This window comes from Calidris pugnax, unplaced genomic scaffold, assembly GCF_001431845.1.
Source record: "Calidris pugnax isolate Ruff unplaced genomic scaffold, ASM143184v1 scaffold27, whole genome shotgun sequence".
In the NCBI taxonomy this organism is placed as follows: Eukaryota; Metazoa; Chordata; class Aves; order Charadriiformes; family Scolopacidae; genus Calidris; species Calidris pugnax.
The window spans coordinates 12,197,162-12,213,694 of record NW_015090893.1 but is presented as its reverse complement, the minus strand read 5'-3'; the positions used below and the strand labels follow the sequence as shown (position 1 = coordinate 12,213,694).

General features: G+C 42.2%; 1 protein-coding gene across 4 annotated transcripts in view; it reads right to left on the bottom strand.

Moving 5' to 3' along the window:
• GLRA1 (glycine receptor alpha 1) overlaps window positions 1-16,353 on the bottom strand; it is a 38,947-nt gene extending 22,594 nt beyond the window's left edge. For all 4 annotated transcript variants that reach the window (XM_014948305.1, XM_014948306.1, XM_014948307.1 and 1 more), the window contains exons 1-2: window positions 16,298-16,353; window positions 498-628 (exon numbers count right to left, since the gene is read on the bottom strand). In XM_014948305.1, the coding sequence (XP_014803791.1) occupies window positions 498-628; window positions 16,298-16,353 (187 nt within the window). The remainder of the gene's footprint in view (window positions 1-497; window positions 629-16,297) is intronic.
• Window positions 16,354-16,533: the final 180 nt, after the last annotated feature.

Here is a 16,533-nt window from a genome sequence, read left to right as displayed (position 1 = left end):
TGCTGAGCACTGGCTTGAGAGCCCTCCTGTGATAGGGGACAGTGACGGATCACGGCTGCCTCTGGCATCTCCCTGAATTCCTCTGCAGCTGATGGGAGAGACTCCTCTTGGCTTCAGTGGGTATAAGCATTACCCACTACTAGATGGTGCTGTGGGCAGTGATTTAGGGGAAAAGTTGAAGTTTTTCGCCCGGTCTGCAAGAGGTTCAACACCCTGCTGGTCACTATTTGGTTTGGCAGGATCCTCAATCCCTATATTGAAGTGTTTCCTGCATGTAAAGTTGTTAAAATGCTGTTTCCATCCTAAGTGGAGACCAGATGCCTTTCCAGACATCTACAAGGCGTCCATGTGCCAAATCTCTCATTCCCATACATATTTCATATGAATATGAAGTTTGTTCATATTCCATGTACAGTTAGGGAGGCATTCATGAGGGTTGCATGCATTTTTTCAGTCCCAAAATGAAACAAAGCCACAAAAGCAGGGGGTTTGCCTACCTTTAAAATTTGGCCTGATCCTGGCATCGTATCCTGAAGTTCGCCCCATCAGCTTATCCAAGAAATCGGAAGGAGACATGGGTTTGGGTGCAGATCGTGCTGCTGCTTCAGCTTCTTTGGAGGCTGCCAGGCTGTTTGAGTAGAAAGAAAGAGGAGATTTTAGAGTATGTCCCATACTGGGGAGTGCTTGGGGTCCAGAAACCAAGCAGTCAGCATCTCATTCCCGCTGTGAGACAGGATGGGTACCCATGTGAATTCCTAATGAGGCTGGTCTCTGCTAATTTGTTTGCCCAGCCCAAACATCTCTGAATACAGAATCCCAGCTGCCACCAAAATAGAAGAGAGATGATGATTGGAGAAAATCCTTTTGTGAGTTTAGGTATAGCTCCTTGGCATGCCACTAAATTACAAATGTGAACTCTGGCACTGAGCTCCACAGGAAAAATACACTCTGAGATTAGCCTTGGGCAGCAATTACTGCTTAATTACATGGCAAATAGCAAGGAGCATATTTGGTACTCTGACAGTCTAATTTTCCAGAAGGCAGGTAGGATCAGAGCAATCTGGAATTTGAGGTTTAAATGAGTGTCATGTGATTGTATAGCTCCTGCAGAGCCTTCGGGACTGTAGGGGATAGATGTATTTTTGCTTTTCGCTTGCTGGTCGGTCCAGCATTTGCTATTGGTACCTGCAATGCAGGGGTCTGAGTTCAATACAGCAACACCATCTCCAGATGGGGAGGTGTCTGGAGCGTGGTCCTGAAATTATACTTGTGTTGGGCTGAGGATGAAAGGAAATTAAATCTTTTGGGGACCTGTATGGCCCCTGGGACAGAAAGAGTGAAATTACCAATTTATCTGTATAAGACAAACATCGAAGGCTGGCAATGTGCCTTCTGACTCCGTGGGAGCCTGCAAGATCTGCAGGGTGATGATTTGGGCTCAGGAGCTCTCTGTTGTTGCCATCTAGATGGGAACAAATGACCTCTAGAACCAGGTGCTCATTATCAACTTTGCAGGAAGGTTTGATTTCCAAGACAGGAACAGACACTATTTGGTTCCTTCTCTATGGTTATATGGCTTCTGCTCAAACACAGACCTGTTCCCAGGCTGAAAGTGTGGTGTAAAATTGTCTAGCTTAGCAAAATAAGACAAACAAATAAAAACCACCAAAAAACAAGCACAAACCAAACCCATAGGTGACATGCAATGTGCTTAGGGCAAGAACGGTCTCTGCCTGTGGATTCAGATGCCTGAGGCTGGTTGAAGCCTACAGGCAGTATTGCAATGCAAATGTATAATAAACCAAAGAAAGCTGCTCAGGAGGAAGCTCGGCTCATTGCTTCACCCTTTGCAAACCTCCTGAATTTTTTTAAAGTACAAAGGCTGCGTGGGAAACCGTGAGAAGTCACTGTGGCTGAGCAGCTGAGAGGCCTAAGCATGTTTACAAGAGGCACAGATATTTAGCTATGCATGTCTTCACAAATGACAACATGGATTCATAGAATCCTGTAATGGTTTGGGTTGGAAGGGGCCTTAAAGCCAAAAATGTTATCTTGACAAGAGCATTTTGAACCACCAAGTTTAAAAATAGGTAGGATTCAAAAGGGCTTGGGTGCCATCATTTCAAAATCAGAAGTCTGCAGTAACCTGTATTTGCATTGACTCTCTTCTCCAGTGTTAACAGTGATGCCTTGCCAAGCCTTGGTTCTCAGTCCTGCACACTCACAACTGCAGTCTGGCTGCTTTTGGAAGCTGCAATTGTATTAGGGTTCTCCGATTGCTAGGTTTTTAACATATAAATGGTTGAGTTTCTGCAATAAAGAGGGAAGAGAAGTTCCAGATCACTTCCAGTGAGAGTCTAAAACTAGAATTTCATTCACCCTTTATATATTCACAAGTCACTCCCAAACTGGGTATTATCTGAACTGGCTGAGGCACACTTGTGCTTGGAGATGATCTGTCAAGGTGTGGGTTTAGTTTTTACTGTATCCACGTGCTACTTCTTCTCATGTCCCTATCTCTGCTCTGCGAAACAGTGCAAAGCCAAACCAGTTTGTTTGGGGAGTAGACGGGTTTGTGGAATGGGTGATGGTTTTCATTTATTTATTTATTTATTTATTAGAAGGAAAACAACAGGGTGCAATTGATTTGCAAACTCAGAGGAAGAGAGCTGGGAGAGGGAGGACAATCAATACTGGGCTCGGCTACTGCATTCCAATAGAGTGTCTGTATGGCAATGAGTCTAGAGAAAAGATTTCAATTAAGCAGCAAATGACTTGGTAACGAAAGACTCCTGCCACTTCAGCAGCAAGATGCCAGATAGTGCAATACACTGATTTCTTCTCATTAACTGTAGACTGGAGGAAGTACATGGAAGTGGAAAAGTGGGGGGCTCTCAGAAGGAAGAAGCAATACAAATCTAATAAGCTTTAAGAGCAAAACGATAATTAGAAAATGTAGTTCCTCTGGCATTAATTTCAAAAAATGAGGTGAAAAAGCATAGAAATCGGTGTTCAGCTTGCCTCTAAATTCAGTGCAAAAGCCCATGCTGAGTTACTTTGTTCCAATGAATGAGTCTGCAGATATTTCTTGTGTGCCTTTTTTTGCTTCTTAATGCTTCAAAGTTGCAAGTAAATGAATTTAATGGGATCAGTTCCTACGTGGAAGTATGTATCTAAGAAAAAATGATTCCCACAAGTATCTGGGAGAGGACCATCCTCCCACAGCCCCACCCACTGCTATTTGTAGCTTCATGCCCATCCCTGTGAGTTTCTGTGAACACCTTTAAGGATGTGCTGGAACTGTTAAACATGGTTTCGTGCCTCCTGGTATGTTTTAGAAGCTCTGTTAGGCTGCTATTTGTTGTTACCCAGATGACCTAGGAATGATGAGTTCCAATTTTCTTCCAGTTTCTATTTGGTTGCTGAACGTTCTTCTAAAACTAGCTGGTAACAATTTCCCCTCTAGACTTGGCCAGAAAGCAGGGAATGAGGGAACAGCAAAGCCTTTCCATCAGCAGGCAGCAGGAAGATGTGTCTACTCTCTAGTGCAGAAGTAATAGTAGAAAACAGCACTGAGATGCTGACCCACCTCACCATGCTTTGGAGGGATGGATTGTGTCTAACACAGCCCTTTAATGTGCACTCTGGCTGTGACAACTGAGCTTTGCTAAGGCAGTTTAACTCGGACAACACCCAAAAAAGCTATCAGGTTCTGCTCTCTTCCATGTCTTGGCCAGTGCTATAGGCTGCCTTGGGAGCTTTCTGGTATTCTCTCTAGCCCTTAGTTCCTACACAAGAACCCTTGAAGGTCCTGTACAACTCTTCATTTCCTGGCTCAGCAGAGACAAGGAGAGGGAAATTGCCAAGTGGTTTGAAAATTACTGATGGATGATGGAAGAGAACTGGAAATTTAGGGTGGGTTGTTGTGTTCCTCAGAGAGAAAATCTATTCTCCAAATAAACAAAATGAGGGAAAACATGTAACAAACCACGGAGGATGTAGTTTGCATTGTTGCAAGAATATTGTCTGAGCTGAGAGCACTTGGTGCATTTTAATAACAGCAAGACAGTGGCTTATCTTATTTACACTGGTGTAATCCCCAGTGGATCTGGCTGAGAAAGTGCCATCAGGCAATCATCACAGCAATAACAATGGAAAGGATTTCTTCAAAGGGTCGATGAACTAGCATAATCTTTTCTGACATTAATGCTGGCATGTAAGCAGACACCACCAAGCCCTAAGGAGGTCCAGCGTGCCAGCAGACATGTGAAGGAAAAAACTGGTGGTGGTGAAGAGCTGAGCTGCCCAGGATACCTAATAAATGCATTCTTTAAAATGGAGCAGTCAAGCCTTGCAGGACTTGCAGGAGAAACCTATTACTGGTTTCTCCCAGCCTATACAAGCACTGTTTGTCCTGTCTGCATTACTTGTTTCAGCTAAACAGATAATATATTCTCATAAAAAGTTATTTGGTTTAGAAAGTGGCTCTTCTGCAGTCTGGACGTGTCAATTTGCTCGATTCCTAGCTCCCCAGTTGGCTGTTTCCTCCTCCTCCCCACATTTGCATGGCCCTTGTGCAATATTTTTGTGCCTTTTTTTTTTTTTTTTTTTTTTTGGCTGTGCTCATGGTTGTCCATCTAATTAAGTCCAACATCACAAACTGCCCTGTTCTGGTTGAATGCTGATACTGAGAAATATAATTTTTTTTTTTTCTTTGTGAAGAGGAGAGACGGAGGAATTTAATTAGCACTGGGCCTCTATTCCCCTGTCAAATAATTTAATTGTTAATCATTAATTCTGAGGATAAAAAAATAATGTCTGGCAGCAGAAGCATAAACTGTTGCAAAACAAGTGTTTGTGGAGGAAATATATCTCTGCAGAGTGAGGAAGGCCCAGGTCCCTGTGAATGTAAACTGGTGCAACACCAGTGGCTCGAGAGAACAGCACTGGATTTATTCCCCTGGCTGAGCTCTGTATGGGCTGGGGAAATAGAAAATATCTGATTATTTACCCCAGTTCAGTGCTGCTCAGCAAAGGTTTCTGAAGTGATGTCTTTAGTTCTTCGAACACAACATGAGCCAGAAAGCTTGGCAGGGAGGTGTTGGGAGTAGTGTTCAGGTGAGCTGACTCACACGTTTGTCCTTCAAATGTGATCTTTTCTGTAAGTAGGTATCCCAAGGGAGAGGAATATCCACCAAGTCTTTGAGGCAGGTTGAGGTGACCAGTAGAACCGTTTCCCCCACTGCCTTCAAAGCCAAGTTAGAGCACTGTGGGGTCTTGGGGACACAGGAGAAGTCATCAGCTTAGTTTTATTGACTCCAGAAGGCTCCTAGCGCCATAGTGGCAGAGAGAACATCAGATGGTTGGGCACAGAAAGGCATTGTGTTGTCCATGATTAACTAACATTACCCATGGCAGCTCTCCCTCCACTCTTCCCAAACCATCTTCCTGGTCCCTGAGACTGTCCCTTTTTGGGCAGAGAGGCCCCTGAGCAGAGACTGGAGCTCGGCAAAGCCCAGCCTGTATTCAGCCTCTGCTGATGCTGGGGCTGCCCATCTCCATCTTGTCCTTGGCAGCCAGAGGGAGGGAGGATAGATGAGAGATTTTTTTTTTCCTGGTGAAAAGGAAAAGGGGCAGCCCCACACTCCATACCCAGACTGTTATTTCTGACTGCACATAACATGTTATCTTGAGGGAAATGCTGCCAGACGCTGGCGGGGGAAGGCTTGGCAGAAGCTGCAAACATGTTATCTTGAGGGAAATGCTGCCAGATGCTGGCCGGGGAAGGCTTGGCAGAAGCTTTCTTTTTTTTTCAATGATTAGATTTACTATCAAAATGAATAGCACAATCAATATTGATATGCAATTCAATTAAAAAGGATGAAACTCATTGCCTGCATGTTTTTCTCTGTCACGTTGTCTGAATTCCTGGCCTACAGTAGTAGAGGTGGATGGGATAAAAGAAGAGTGGAGGTGTGTGTGGGGAGAAGAGAGCCCCGATGCCATGTTTTTGGCCTGGCAAGGTGCAGGGTAGAAGGAGCTCTGAGTGTTACAGATGTGCTGGTTACAATCCACATGATCACGTTCAACTGCTGGTGATTACAGTCCGTGCAGTGGGGACGTGGGGTGTGCTAAAGGGGTGAATTTGTAAAGTTGATTTTCAGAGGTGAGGAGGAAATTTGGCCGTGGTTGTTTTTTCAGTTTAGCTGAGAGCTTACACAACAGAAGTATGGAGCAGACATGGATGTTGGGCCAGGATATGAAAGTAGTTGAATACGGTGAGACTGGTGAAATGTGGAATTGGAGAACCTGTGAGAGAGAAACTGGCAATAAGCTCTTATTTATCCCTATTCACCGGGGAGGAGGGGAATGGGAAAGAAAAAGTAGGCTTGTAAATTGTTGCCATCTCCGTCCTGGGTGGTTGTGCGCTGTTGCTGTGAGCTGTTTAAACCAAATCTAGCTTTTGCACCAGAAGTAACTGCATTGCAGTTGTCGCAGGATGTAATCAGTTAAAGTTTTAACCCAATGAATCCCAAAATGCTCTCAGAGATCCTGTACAACCCATTTCCACTGATCCCTGTGGCTGTATGGGAGGAGAGGTGCTCCTCTCCATGGGCCTCAGAGAATTAACCCTCTGTGATCACTCCTATCCAGGGAAAGCTGCAACAACTTGACTGGAGCGAGAAAAAGCTTTTCTTCAGACTGCAGCATTCTGATGTCTCTGCTACCTTCCTGCAGCCCATGGCCCTTACCCCATATGGCAAAACACCCTGTCTAGATCTATAAAACATTCCAATTACGCTGATTAACTCTATGGAAAGACACCAGCACTTGGAACAATTGCTGATGCTGCCTGGACAGAGCAACAAGAAAATAATAAATGACTAGACAATCAGCTGTGGGGGAGAAATCTGCACGTTGTATATAGTTGAGATGGGAAGAGCACAGGGAGACCAACAATTTGCACAGGAATAAGTGCTCAGTTGCGTGTGAGGTCCCTCCTTTTACAAGGACTGCTGTTCAAACTCTCATATGTTGCATGGTCACTCTTGCTTATCACATATTAAAAAACCACCCAATTAGCTTGTGTTAAATTCGATTTTGAGCCACAGACATTCCCTCTAGTTACATTTTCAACTAATCCCTCTTCTAGAAGCATCTACAGTTCTTCAAGCACAAGGAGGGACTTTCTGGAGATGTGTGATCCTAAGCTACTGAGACAGGTTTGAGAACATAACTCAAACATTTGAGAAGCACAAGTCAATGCTCAGGTTTTAATCACTAGTGAAATAAATCCAGCAAACACCAGCATTGTCTCTTACATATACTGAAGAGTCTTGAAAAGAGTTATAATTGCATTTTTCCTTGAAAAAACAAAGGGGAAAAAAAAAATCCTTGCAAAGACAAAAGCATGTGTCTAGCTTCACACGCTGAATATTCCCTTTAAAGTCAGGGGGGCTAGTCAGATATTTAAAGTTATGCATCAACAGCCTTCCTGAATGCAGTAAGTAAAGGGGGAAAATATCTTTACAAGATGAGGCTTCATATTCTAGGTAACAATATGCTCTTCACTGATGTGCTCTTGATTTAGTGTTTGGATGGAGAACTGCAGTGGGAACCTCAATTGACGTCAGAAGATTTTAGATCACAGACCAGACAAGTGTCAGAGAATTACGAGAAATTGTGGATGCTCTTCTATCTATAGCTCTGCAGTCACACTATCAGTCGTGTTTTCATCAGTTCAAATGGCTTGTTACGGCAGGTTTTTAAAATTAGTTTTAGTTTAAGGATTTATGCTGCTTGTTAAGATTGGATAAGCATATTATAATTGCTTTTTTCTTTTTTTGATAAATCAAAGGTGGTATGAATAGAGTTCTTTTTAAAAGAGATATAACGTGTGGTGCAGAGTGGTGGTGGGTTCTATCTTCTGAAACTTTTTGCTACAGATCCTTTGGAAAGGTCTCCTGACCTAACACAAGTAACCTACCTACAAAATTGTGGGTCCCATAGTAAAACTGGGGCTCTCTGATGTTTGTGTTTTGTACTGTGTGAAATAAGAGAGCTCATTTTGATAATTTCTGATAGAAGTAGTTGTTGTCATTGCAACGTAAATACGCTGTGGGAGATAAATATTCCTTCTGTATTGTCTATGATTCCTGGTGTAATTTATCAGTTTATTCATGGACTATGTTGAAATATCACTTCTGGAATGAATGGCTAAGCTCTGGGTCCCCTGTCCAGCAGGGCTCTTCTCCTCCCCACCCTGGCTGCCCTCTGACTTTGGTCTTTTCAGCTCCCTGATGAAAAATCCCCTCTTTTTCAACCCTGGCAGTGCTGCAGGGCCCACGTTGGTGCAGGTGAACAGGTTGTGTTTGATGGGGCTTGTACTTTGTCAGCCACACTGATTTCTAAGCTCGTAGCTCTGTGTCAAGCTGTGATGGATAGGGTGGGAAGCTGGAGGATGCTTGTGGTTCTCAGGCATGTGGGGTGGCAGGAGAGGAGGAAAGGCACACATTTTGGTTTGTAAATCAGATCTTGGAAGCTCTGGTGCAGGAAAAGGGTCTGTGTGTACGTGGATGTGCCAAGAACTGCTGCCGTGCTCAGTAGTGCTTCCAGAGGGTAAAAGCACTGGCAGTGAACAAAGAAACAAGATTGCAAAGATACCCCACGAAAAGTCAGTTTTTTGTCCACAGCCTGTCTTTGCAGTTCCTACAAGATAAGAAAAAGCTGTTTCACCCAGGAATTCTGATCATCTCACTTCCCTGCTCTCAACTGCAATAATACATGTGGTGAACAGGTCATACTGTAGTAGCGGACTCGACCCATCTTGTGCAGGGGCTCTTGGCACCTACAAGAATATTTAAAGCTAAGGAATTTTTTACGACCCATCTTGTGCAGGGGCTCTTGGCACCCACAAGAATATTTAGAGCTAAGGAACTTCTTTTCTTTTTTTTAAAGGATGCTGATAACAGCTGACCCCTGTATGCTCTCGGGTTTTATACTTCCTCTATGAGAGAGGGGAGGAAGGGTCTGTGCTTGGGGCTTCACACAAAGCATCTCTTTACTTGCATCATCTGAAATAAAAGGAGGAAAAAAAAAATTCAAAGGAAATGGGGTAAAGGTGAGAAGTGATGAATTTTATTGGATTTTCCGCATGCCTCCTGGCTCGGCTGCACTTTGCTGCTGAACCGAGCGCATGCGATAGTGGTCCAATCCCCCATTGATCCTACTTCTGTTGCTGCTATTTCTTGATTTATGTGTTTGCTCTCGCCCTGCTGGGTCTGGGGGACAGGATCCGCATTCTGGGCGGGTGGTCGCAGGGACAGGCGGGTGGCGGGGGGGCTGCTGTCGGCAGCTTTCCTCTGAAGGCAGCGAGCGGGATGATTGATTGCACTGCAAGCTCTGCTGTTCCATGCATGCGACATTCCTTGTCTTGGCAAGCCCTTGGCAGGTTTTTCCCCCCCTCTTCACCCACCCCACAACAAGGAACTGATTAAAAAGAAGAGTTCCCCGGCTTTCTGCTAAGGCATTTGTGGTTTTTTTTGTCTCTCTTTTGTCTTTTTTTATTTTTTGTTCTTAAAGGGCTGTAAGCCACAGTGAAAAGACGAAGAGGGAGAAATCAAAAGGAAAGCAGGTGCAAAAGTGTGTTCTTTTGTTTTCCCCCTCCCTCTCAAAATCAAAATTTCATAGGGTTTGGTAAATTAAGATTTCTCCTGCTTTTCTCAGCTGGCACTTAGATCCAGCAGAGATGTATTTACAGGATGCCAACTGTGTCTGTGTACCAGCCAGATGTGGTGCAGTCCCCAAATCAGCAGCTTACCATGGTGCATTATATGGATGAAATAATTGTCTGCATAATGGGGAGTGCTCAGCGCGTGTAAGAGACGGGTGCATCTGTCTCTATCTATTTCTGTTCTCTGCAGGCTCTCTCTGTGCTTTGGTCTTACTGAGGGGACAAAAGCTGTATTTCTGGGGGTTTTTTTTCCACTTTCTGTGCATCAGTTGCTTGAAGTATCTGTAGAAGTTTAGGAGCAGCTTGGAGGTGTCTAGCTGATCTATAGCACCAGTGGGATCAAAGCATGCAGACCTCCAGGACCAGATCAGCCAGAGCACATCAGCAGTTTCTCAAGAGGTTAATGGGACTAAATCATTTTGCACCAACCAATCATCTTGGCTGAGAAATACCAATGTAAACCATGTCCCCTCAAGGGAAATGGTCTCTGTTGTCTGGCTTTGTAAATTCAAATGTAAGTTGTTTGAGTAATTTGGGGGAAGGATGAGAGAAATAAAGAAGTAGTGAATTATTTAATCTTTTTTATTCTTTAAGGGGAGCAGACCTGCTGGATTAGCAATATTTTTTTATACTTAGTATGATGTAAAAGTTGCTCTTTTCTGGGATGAACAAGTCAGCAGCCAGACAACCAGAGTTGTCTGGACATGGCTGCTAACGGTCCTTCTGGTGCCTTGCACTGGAGCAGCAGGAGGAATTCCTGCTTCTCTTGTTCATTCCTTTTTGCTCCATTTATCCCAAGGGTGTGGGGATTTTTTTTGGCTTTTTTGTTTGTTTGTTTTGATTTTGTTTGTCTGTTTTTTTTTTACAAGCTGAAATTATTAAAAGGGCTTAGAATTTTTTTTTTTTTTTTTTTGGTCATCAATCAAATGATGTGGAAGGTATGGTTGAATGACATTTTTTAGCATGTGAAAGAACAGGATGAGCCATTTTTCTTGAAATGCCAGGTGTACAAGTGTAACCATACTTCAAAAGAATAGAAATCATTGAATCATTGTGCTGTCGCTGATAGACAAAGGTCAACAAAGTATGTGAGGTAACTAAAGCAAATCAAAAGGGTAATTTACTGGAAATAGTGAAACCCTGATTTAATGTGCCACAACAGCAGGAGCTGATACAGGCAAATAAAACAGATACAAGCTGATGATACATTTTGATTTCTCTATCATCTTAATACTAGCCACTTTGGGCTTCTCAGGAAAGCTCCAGGTTATAGAAAATGAGCATGTGAAAGTCACTGAATGGATTTAGATTATTTGATGTATTTAAGTGTTGTGCTTTTGATTTGGACATTGTGATTTTTATAGCACAATAGATTATTCTTTTTAAAGCCTTTGTTTTTCATCAGTACTTGGATAGTAATTGTATTCATTAAGTGATCTGATATCTTGTTCCTAATACTGAAATTTGGAGAGCCCTTTTAACCTGCACGCTAGAATGAAATGAGAACAGGCTTCTCTGCTGTTTTTCTATTACAGATGAATGATCACTGGTCGGTGCTGGAATAAAGTAATTTAATTTTGGACATTGATTAACATCTTAATTCAGATTCTGAGATCCTTTTCTATCCAGGTCAGCTGCTAAGGATTTGGTGAGATGAATTTCATAAGCCAACAATGGAAGTGTTTGCCCAAGACCAGGGGAATTGTAACAGCAGTGTGCTCTTGCTTACAAGTGCTTTCCTTTTTGACTTGAATCACTTGATCAGTAGCAGAATGAACTGTTTAGCCTTTAGTCTGTGTATTAAATTTGAGACACTTAAAACGGAGTCAGAGGGCCCTTTGCTGTTGATTTGCTTCATACTTAGGGGTCTCCAACACCTTGTTCATGGGAGAAGAGAAATAAGGGGTATCAAATTCCCTAAATACTTGTTCTTGAAGGAAGTGTTTGTAGACAATTCGTATGATGTAATGCTCTTACGTGTGATGGCAGGATCCTACCATTCCCTCTATGTATTGATCTCTTTCCAGAAGCAGCTTCCTTCAGGTATTTAAACAGTAAATATGTGATCTGCCAGTGGGACTTGCTGCAGTATAAGGTAATGTTCAGTGGGAATCAAGACTGACAGTCAGTCTATATTATCTAAAATCTGCACAGCACCAGTGCTTCAGAAACAAAGGATTTAATTTTTTTTAGTCCGTGTGAGAAACAGCAACATTTTTGTAATATTTTTGTTAAGCAAGGTAACAATCTATGATTTTCCTGCTCTTTGACCCAACGTAAGGTGGGGGATGTGGGGTGTGTGTTTGCCCAGACATTTGTAAAGCCTTTCTTTTGCTCTGATCTATCCCCAGAGCAGGTTGTTTAAGTCATTTTTTTACTGAGGGGTTAAGATTAGACTATGTTAGAAAATGTTTGGTGTATTTTACATTGATTTATCTTAATTGTCTGAAATGCAAGTGAGTTGTTATGGATGGATGGATATGTGTATAAAGTCCCTGCAGAAGGCAGGTTCCCAAACATTTTGTTCTTTTACTGGGATGACACCAAATTAATCTTTCTTTCTGAAATGATTTATAAGGGTTTTTAGGTAGAATTGTCTACCTCATCTCACTTTCAAACCTAGCATATGTAACAATTTTAGCAGGGTCTTTAATGGGGCTATAATAGGTTGCGGACTAAAGAAGTTAGTGTCCTTTGAGGCATCTAGTCCAAGCCTTTGCTAAATCACTTTTATTTTGTGGAGGAGCTGACGGACTCAGCAGAGACACAACAGGTCATAAGGCACAACTTCCAGCAGTTTTTTAGTTAGCGTGAGGGAAATACTCTTTAACTGCTGAGAACATCTGCTATGTTGCTTAGCTTGACGCTTTGGAAGTCTCTGGTTAGCGCTTCATTCTCAGGTACCTCTGTAATGCTATCTAGCACTGCAGAGCTATAGCAGAAGGTTCAGAGATAACACGCACATTACTCATTTTCCTTCCCCTGTCTTTTCTTTTGTTGTATTTTCAAGGGGTTGAAATCAGCAGCTCTTCAATCACCTACTTTACTTGTTAAGTCTGTTTTAGGAAAAAGTGACTTTCCATGAAGTTAAGAGGCATCATGTTCACAATGATGGCATCTTATTATTTTAAAAACTGGAATTGAAGAGCTCTGTTAACGACAGGAATACAAAAATGCCAGTCAGAGCAACCCAGTAGGGTCTGAGGCTGGCAGTAACTTTTAGCCTGTGAATCACTTGGAGGAGTAACCTTGAATCACTCCTGGTGGCTGACACATCACTGTTCAGAAGGGGCCACCTCTGACCTTGATTCAGTGAAGGTCATGCTGCTGATTCCTGATTACTAAAGTGCAATTAGGGCAAGAATCAGGCCCAAACAATTTCAAAACCTCACAGGACAGTGTGCAGTTGGGTAAGGTGCCAGTTCTAGTTCTAGACTACTCCCAGGCTTACGCCTGGGACCACTTCAGCTATTAAAATGTTAGAAAATGGCCAGAAAGTCCAGGCCAGATCATCGCAGGATAGGGGTTAGCTTTTTGTTCTGCATGAAGGAATTTGCAACTGAACATTTGTACAAACAGGCAGTGTATGCAGTTAGCCTTTGGGAGAATGTCTGTTTATGTCCCCACAGATATAAGCAGGACATCTGGAAGTCCCTGTGTAAATATTGTGCGGTCTATTTTTATTTTCAAGAAATAGCATTTTGTCATACAGAGATATGTGTAAGGAAATCTTGGTCAAGCAGCCTGTCTGTCAGAAGACCCTCTTCATCTCTCACGCCAACTCATTTCCCATCCCTGCCTCTACCCAGGTTCTCAGTAAATGTCTTAGTCACAGCCAAGTGACTGCAGTCCAAGAAGGCAGGTAGCAAAATGGGAAACGCTCTTCCATAAAGAAAGGCATGTCAGAATAAGCTGCTTATCACAAATTCCTTCTAAAACACCCCAACTGTAACAGAAACAGATATCTTATTGGCAATACCATAATGTTTGCATTCACATACCAGCTGTTACTCTTTCCCAGAGGGTCTTGTTTTTTTAAAAGGCTGGTGAAGGGCATTTTTGTTAAGCAACAGATCTAATCTTATTTCCTATATTGGCTGTATCTAATTTTGCCTTGGGACTTCAGATTTTGCTTTATTTTTGTGGTATATGTGCTACCATAGAGTGAATTCTCTTTTCTGAATATTTCTGACAGGCTGGCAACAAAGTGTGGTACACCCTGTAATTAAAAGCAATGCATACTTCTATTAAGGATTATTGGATTATCAGTTTGTGGGTTTTTTTAAACATTATGTATGACTGAGTGCTGGAGTAATTGGCACACTAAATTTATGAGTGACTGTTAACAAATGAACTTTGTTTACTGAAACTGAAATAGCAAAGCTATTCCTGAACCAGAAAGGCTGGCAAATTTTTGGCCTGTAATAAATGAAACACATAGCACAAAGCAGGAGGGAAAAAAAAAACATTGCTTAGAGTCAGTTCTGAGCAGGAATTACTGAACATTTTTTTTTCTTCTTTGTAAAATAACTGCAGTATATAAAACAATTTGGTTTCAATATCTCCCTGTAATTGAATTAGAGCATTTTTAAATTCTCTTGAGCGTTAATTTGAGGAAAACTAGACTTCCAGAAATATCTTTTGTATGCAATATGACATAATCATATATAGCACATATGTATATGCATATGTATATAATTTATAACAATATAAAAATTTATATTAGAGCCTGAAGGCTCTAACTGGTTTACCTGGGTTTTGAATGCCCAGGACTTTAATTGATGTGCTGAGAATCTATAAGTGGTCACATGTGTCGTGCGATATATAAGTGTGCATCATAGAACAGTATCAACAAGACAAATATGTATCAATTTCAGTTGTTCAGGCAGTTCAGAGGAGAGCTGGCCAGATACTTGAATGCCAGGGTTATAGGAAACTCAAGCCTAGAAATGCTTTTTTTTATTATTACTTTTTAATTTTTATTTTCCTTTTGCCTTCTAGCTTATTTATGGACAGCATTCCAGAGCATTTGTGTTGTTTATCATCCTTCTAGCTTATTTATGGACAGCATTCCAGAACGTTTGTGCTATCTTCTTGTTTTCTTTTTTTTTTAGTCTCTGTGCTTCAACATTGCTTAACCAAAGAGTTTATAGCACATACATAGGCTTCCTTTTAGTCCACTCCACTCTGTTGTGCAGTACTGATATACACCTGTGACTAAATAAGATGAAAAAGGATGGCTCTGAAGTATTAAGTATTGTGCATCACTTTTCAGATATTGGTGATTTTAGTTGTTTCTAGAACTACTTTCTTGGTTTACCTAACAGGTAAACATTAAATGCTGTGTGTTCATGTTACAATCTTGCTGTCTTTGATTTTATATTTAGATAGTATTTTATATTTATAGAATTTTATTTATAGAAAAAGTGGTGATATGCCAATTATTGCACCTGGAAAGACTTCAGTGCTCAGGAGGAAAGAGACTGCTAGATAGAAAAGTCTGGCTCGTATCAGCAGGTCTGCTACTGTGACTCAGAAAATAAGTATTACAGCAGTGATGTATATGTAAATAATGTCTGTTCTTTCATGTTAAGCTTTAAGACAAGACTTTGTGTAAAATATAGAAATGCAGAAGTAAGAGCCATGCAACTGAAATGAAGTCTAAGACTGATAAGCAAGTTCAGGTCATGAAAGAAGAGTGGTTTTTTTCAATTGCATGTATTTGGCATTTATCACTTGCTACAGCAGGCTGCATTATTCATGCAAATACAGAAGAGCTTCTACCTTCCAGTATTTTTTTTTTCCCATTTAATAAAAACACTATAAGAAGAGATGGACCAGGAACAATTCTTTTAGACTAGAACTGTTCCTTGTGCTATCTTAGCCTTAAAGAGAAACTGAACACATTTAAAACGGAGTCAAAATACAGCTAGTCGATAAAGGATGTAATAGCAAAGAGCTCCCCACATCCCCTTCAGCTTTTATTTGGATTCTGCAAGGGAAGGATGTTGAAAACAACATGAAAGAAAAAAAGTTAGGAACGAAGGTGACTATTTCTTTGCTTTCAGTGACTTTACACATAGCAAGCTGAGGTGAGAGGGTGAGCCCTCCTTGAGAAGGCGTCCTACGATTTCTCAAGATAACACAGCTAAGCAGTGAAAGCATCCCCCGGAACTCACCTTAACCTGCAATCTGAGGATAGGGAAGGGGCGAGGTGGGAATATTTACCCGGGCAAATTCAAGTGCAGCGTTCCCCGCCGCCACTAGTTGTCACTTTGCAACCAGCCGGGGTCGGTGTTTTCAGCACTGCGGTTAGCGAGATTGCGGTGCTAATTAAACGGAGTAACTCCCAAAGCCGCGGAAAGTCCCGAGCCCGGGGTTGTGCGGTAGCCGGTCTCGGGGAACCGAGAGGAAGCGAAAAAGCAGTTCGAGAAAAGGACAGCGATGTTCCGCCTAAGGCTGAGGCTGTGTCTAGGGGCTGTGCCCTGAGCTTGGGGTGGGCACGGCGGTCCAGCCCGGCAGTGCCCAGTGCGCACACACTCCTCCCGTAAAGCCGAGCCTTACCTGAAGAAAACGATCGTCTCCCACACGTAGACTCCGAGCGCGTTGACGTTGCACATTTTTCCAGCTCTCGCTGTTGTTTTGGTTTATTTTTTTTTTATTTTTTTTTTGTACTCCGTGAGGGCTGGGCTTATTTATTTTTTTTTGTACTCCGTGAGGGGTGGGCCGGTGGGGGTTGGCCAATAAAGTAACCCGGCACTTGGGGAGAATTGGTAGGGGAAGCCAGCCGCCCCTCCCGA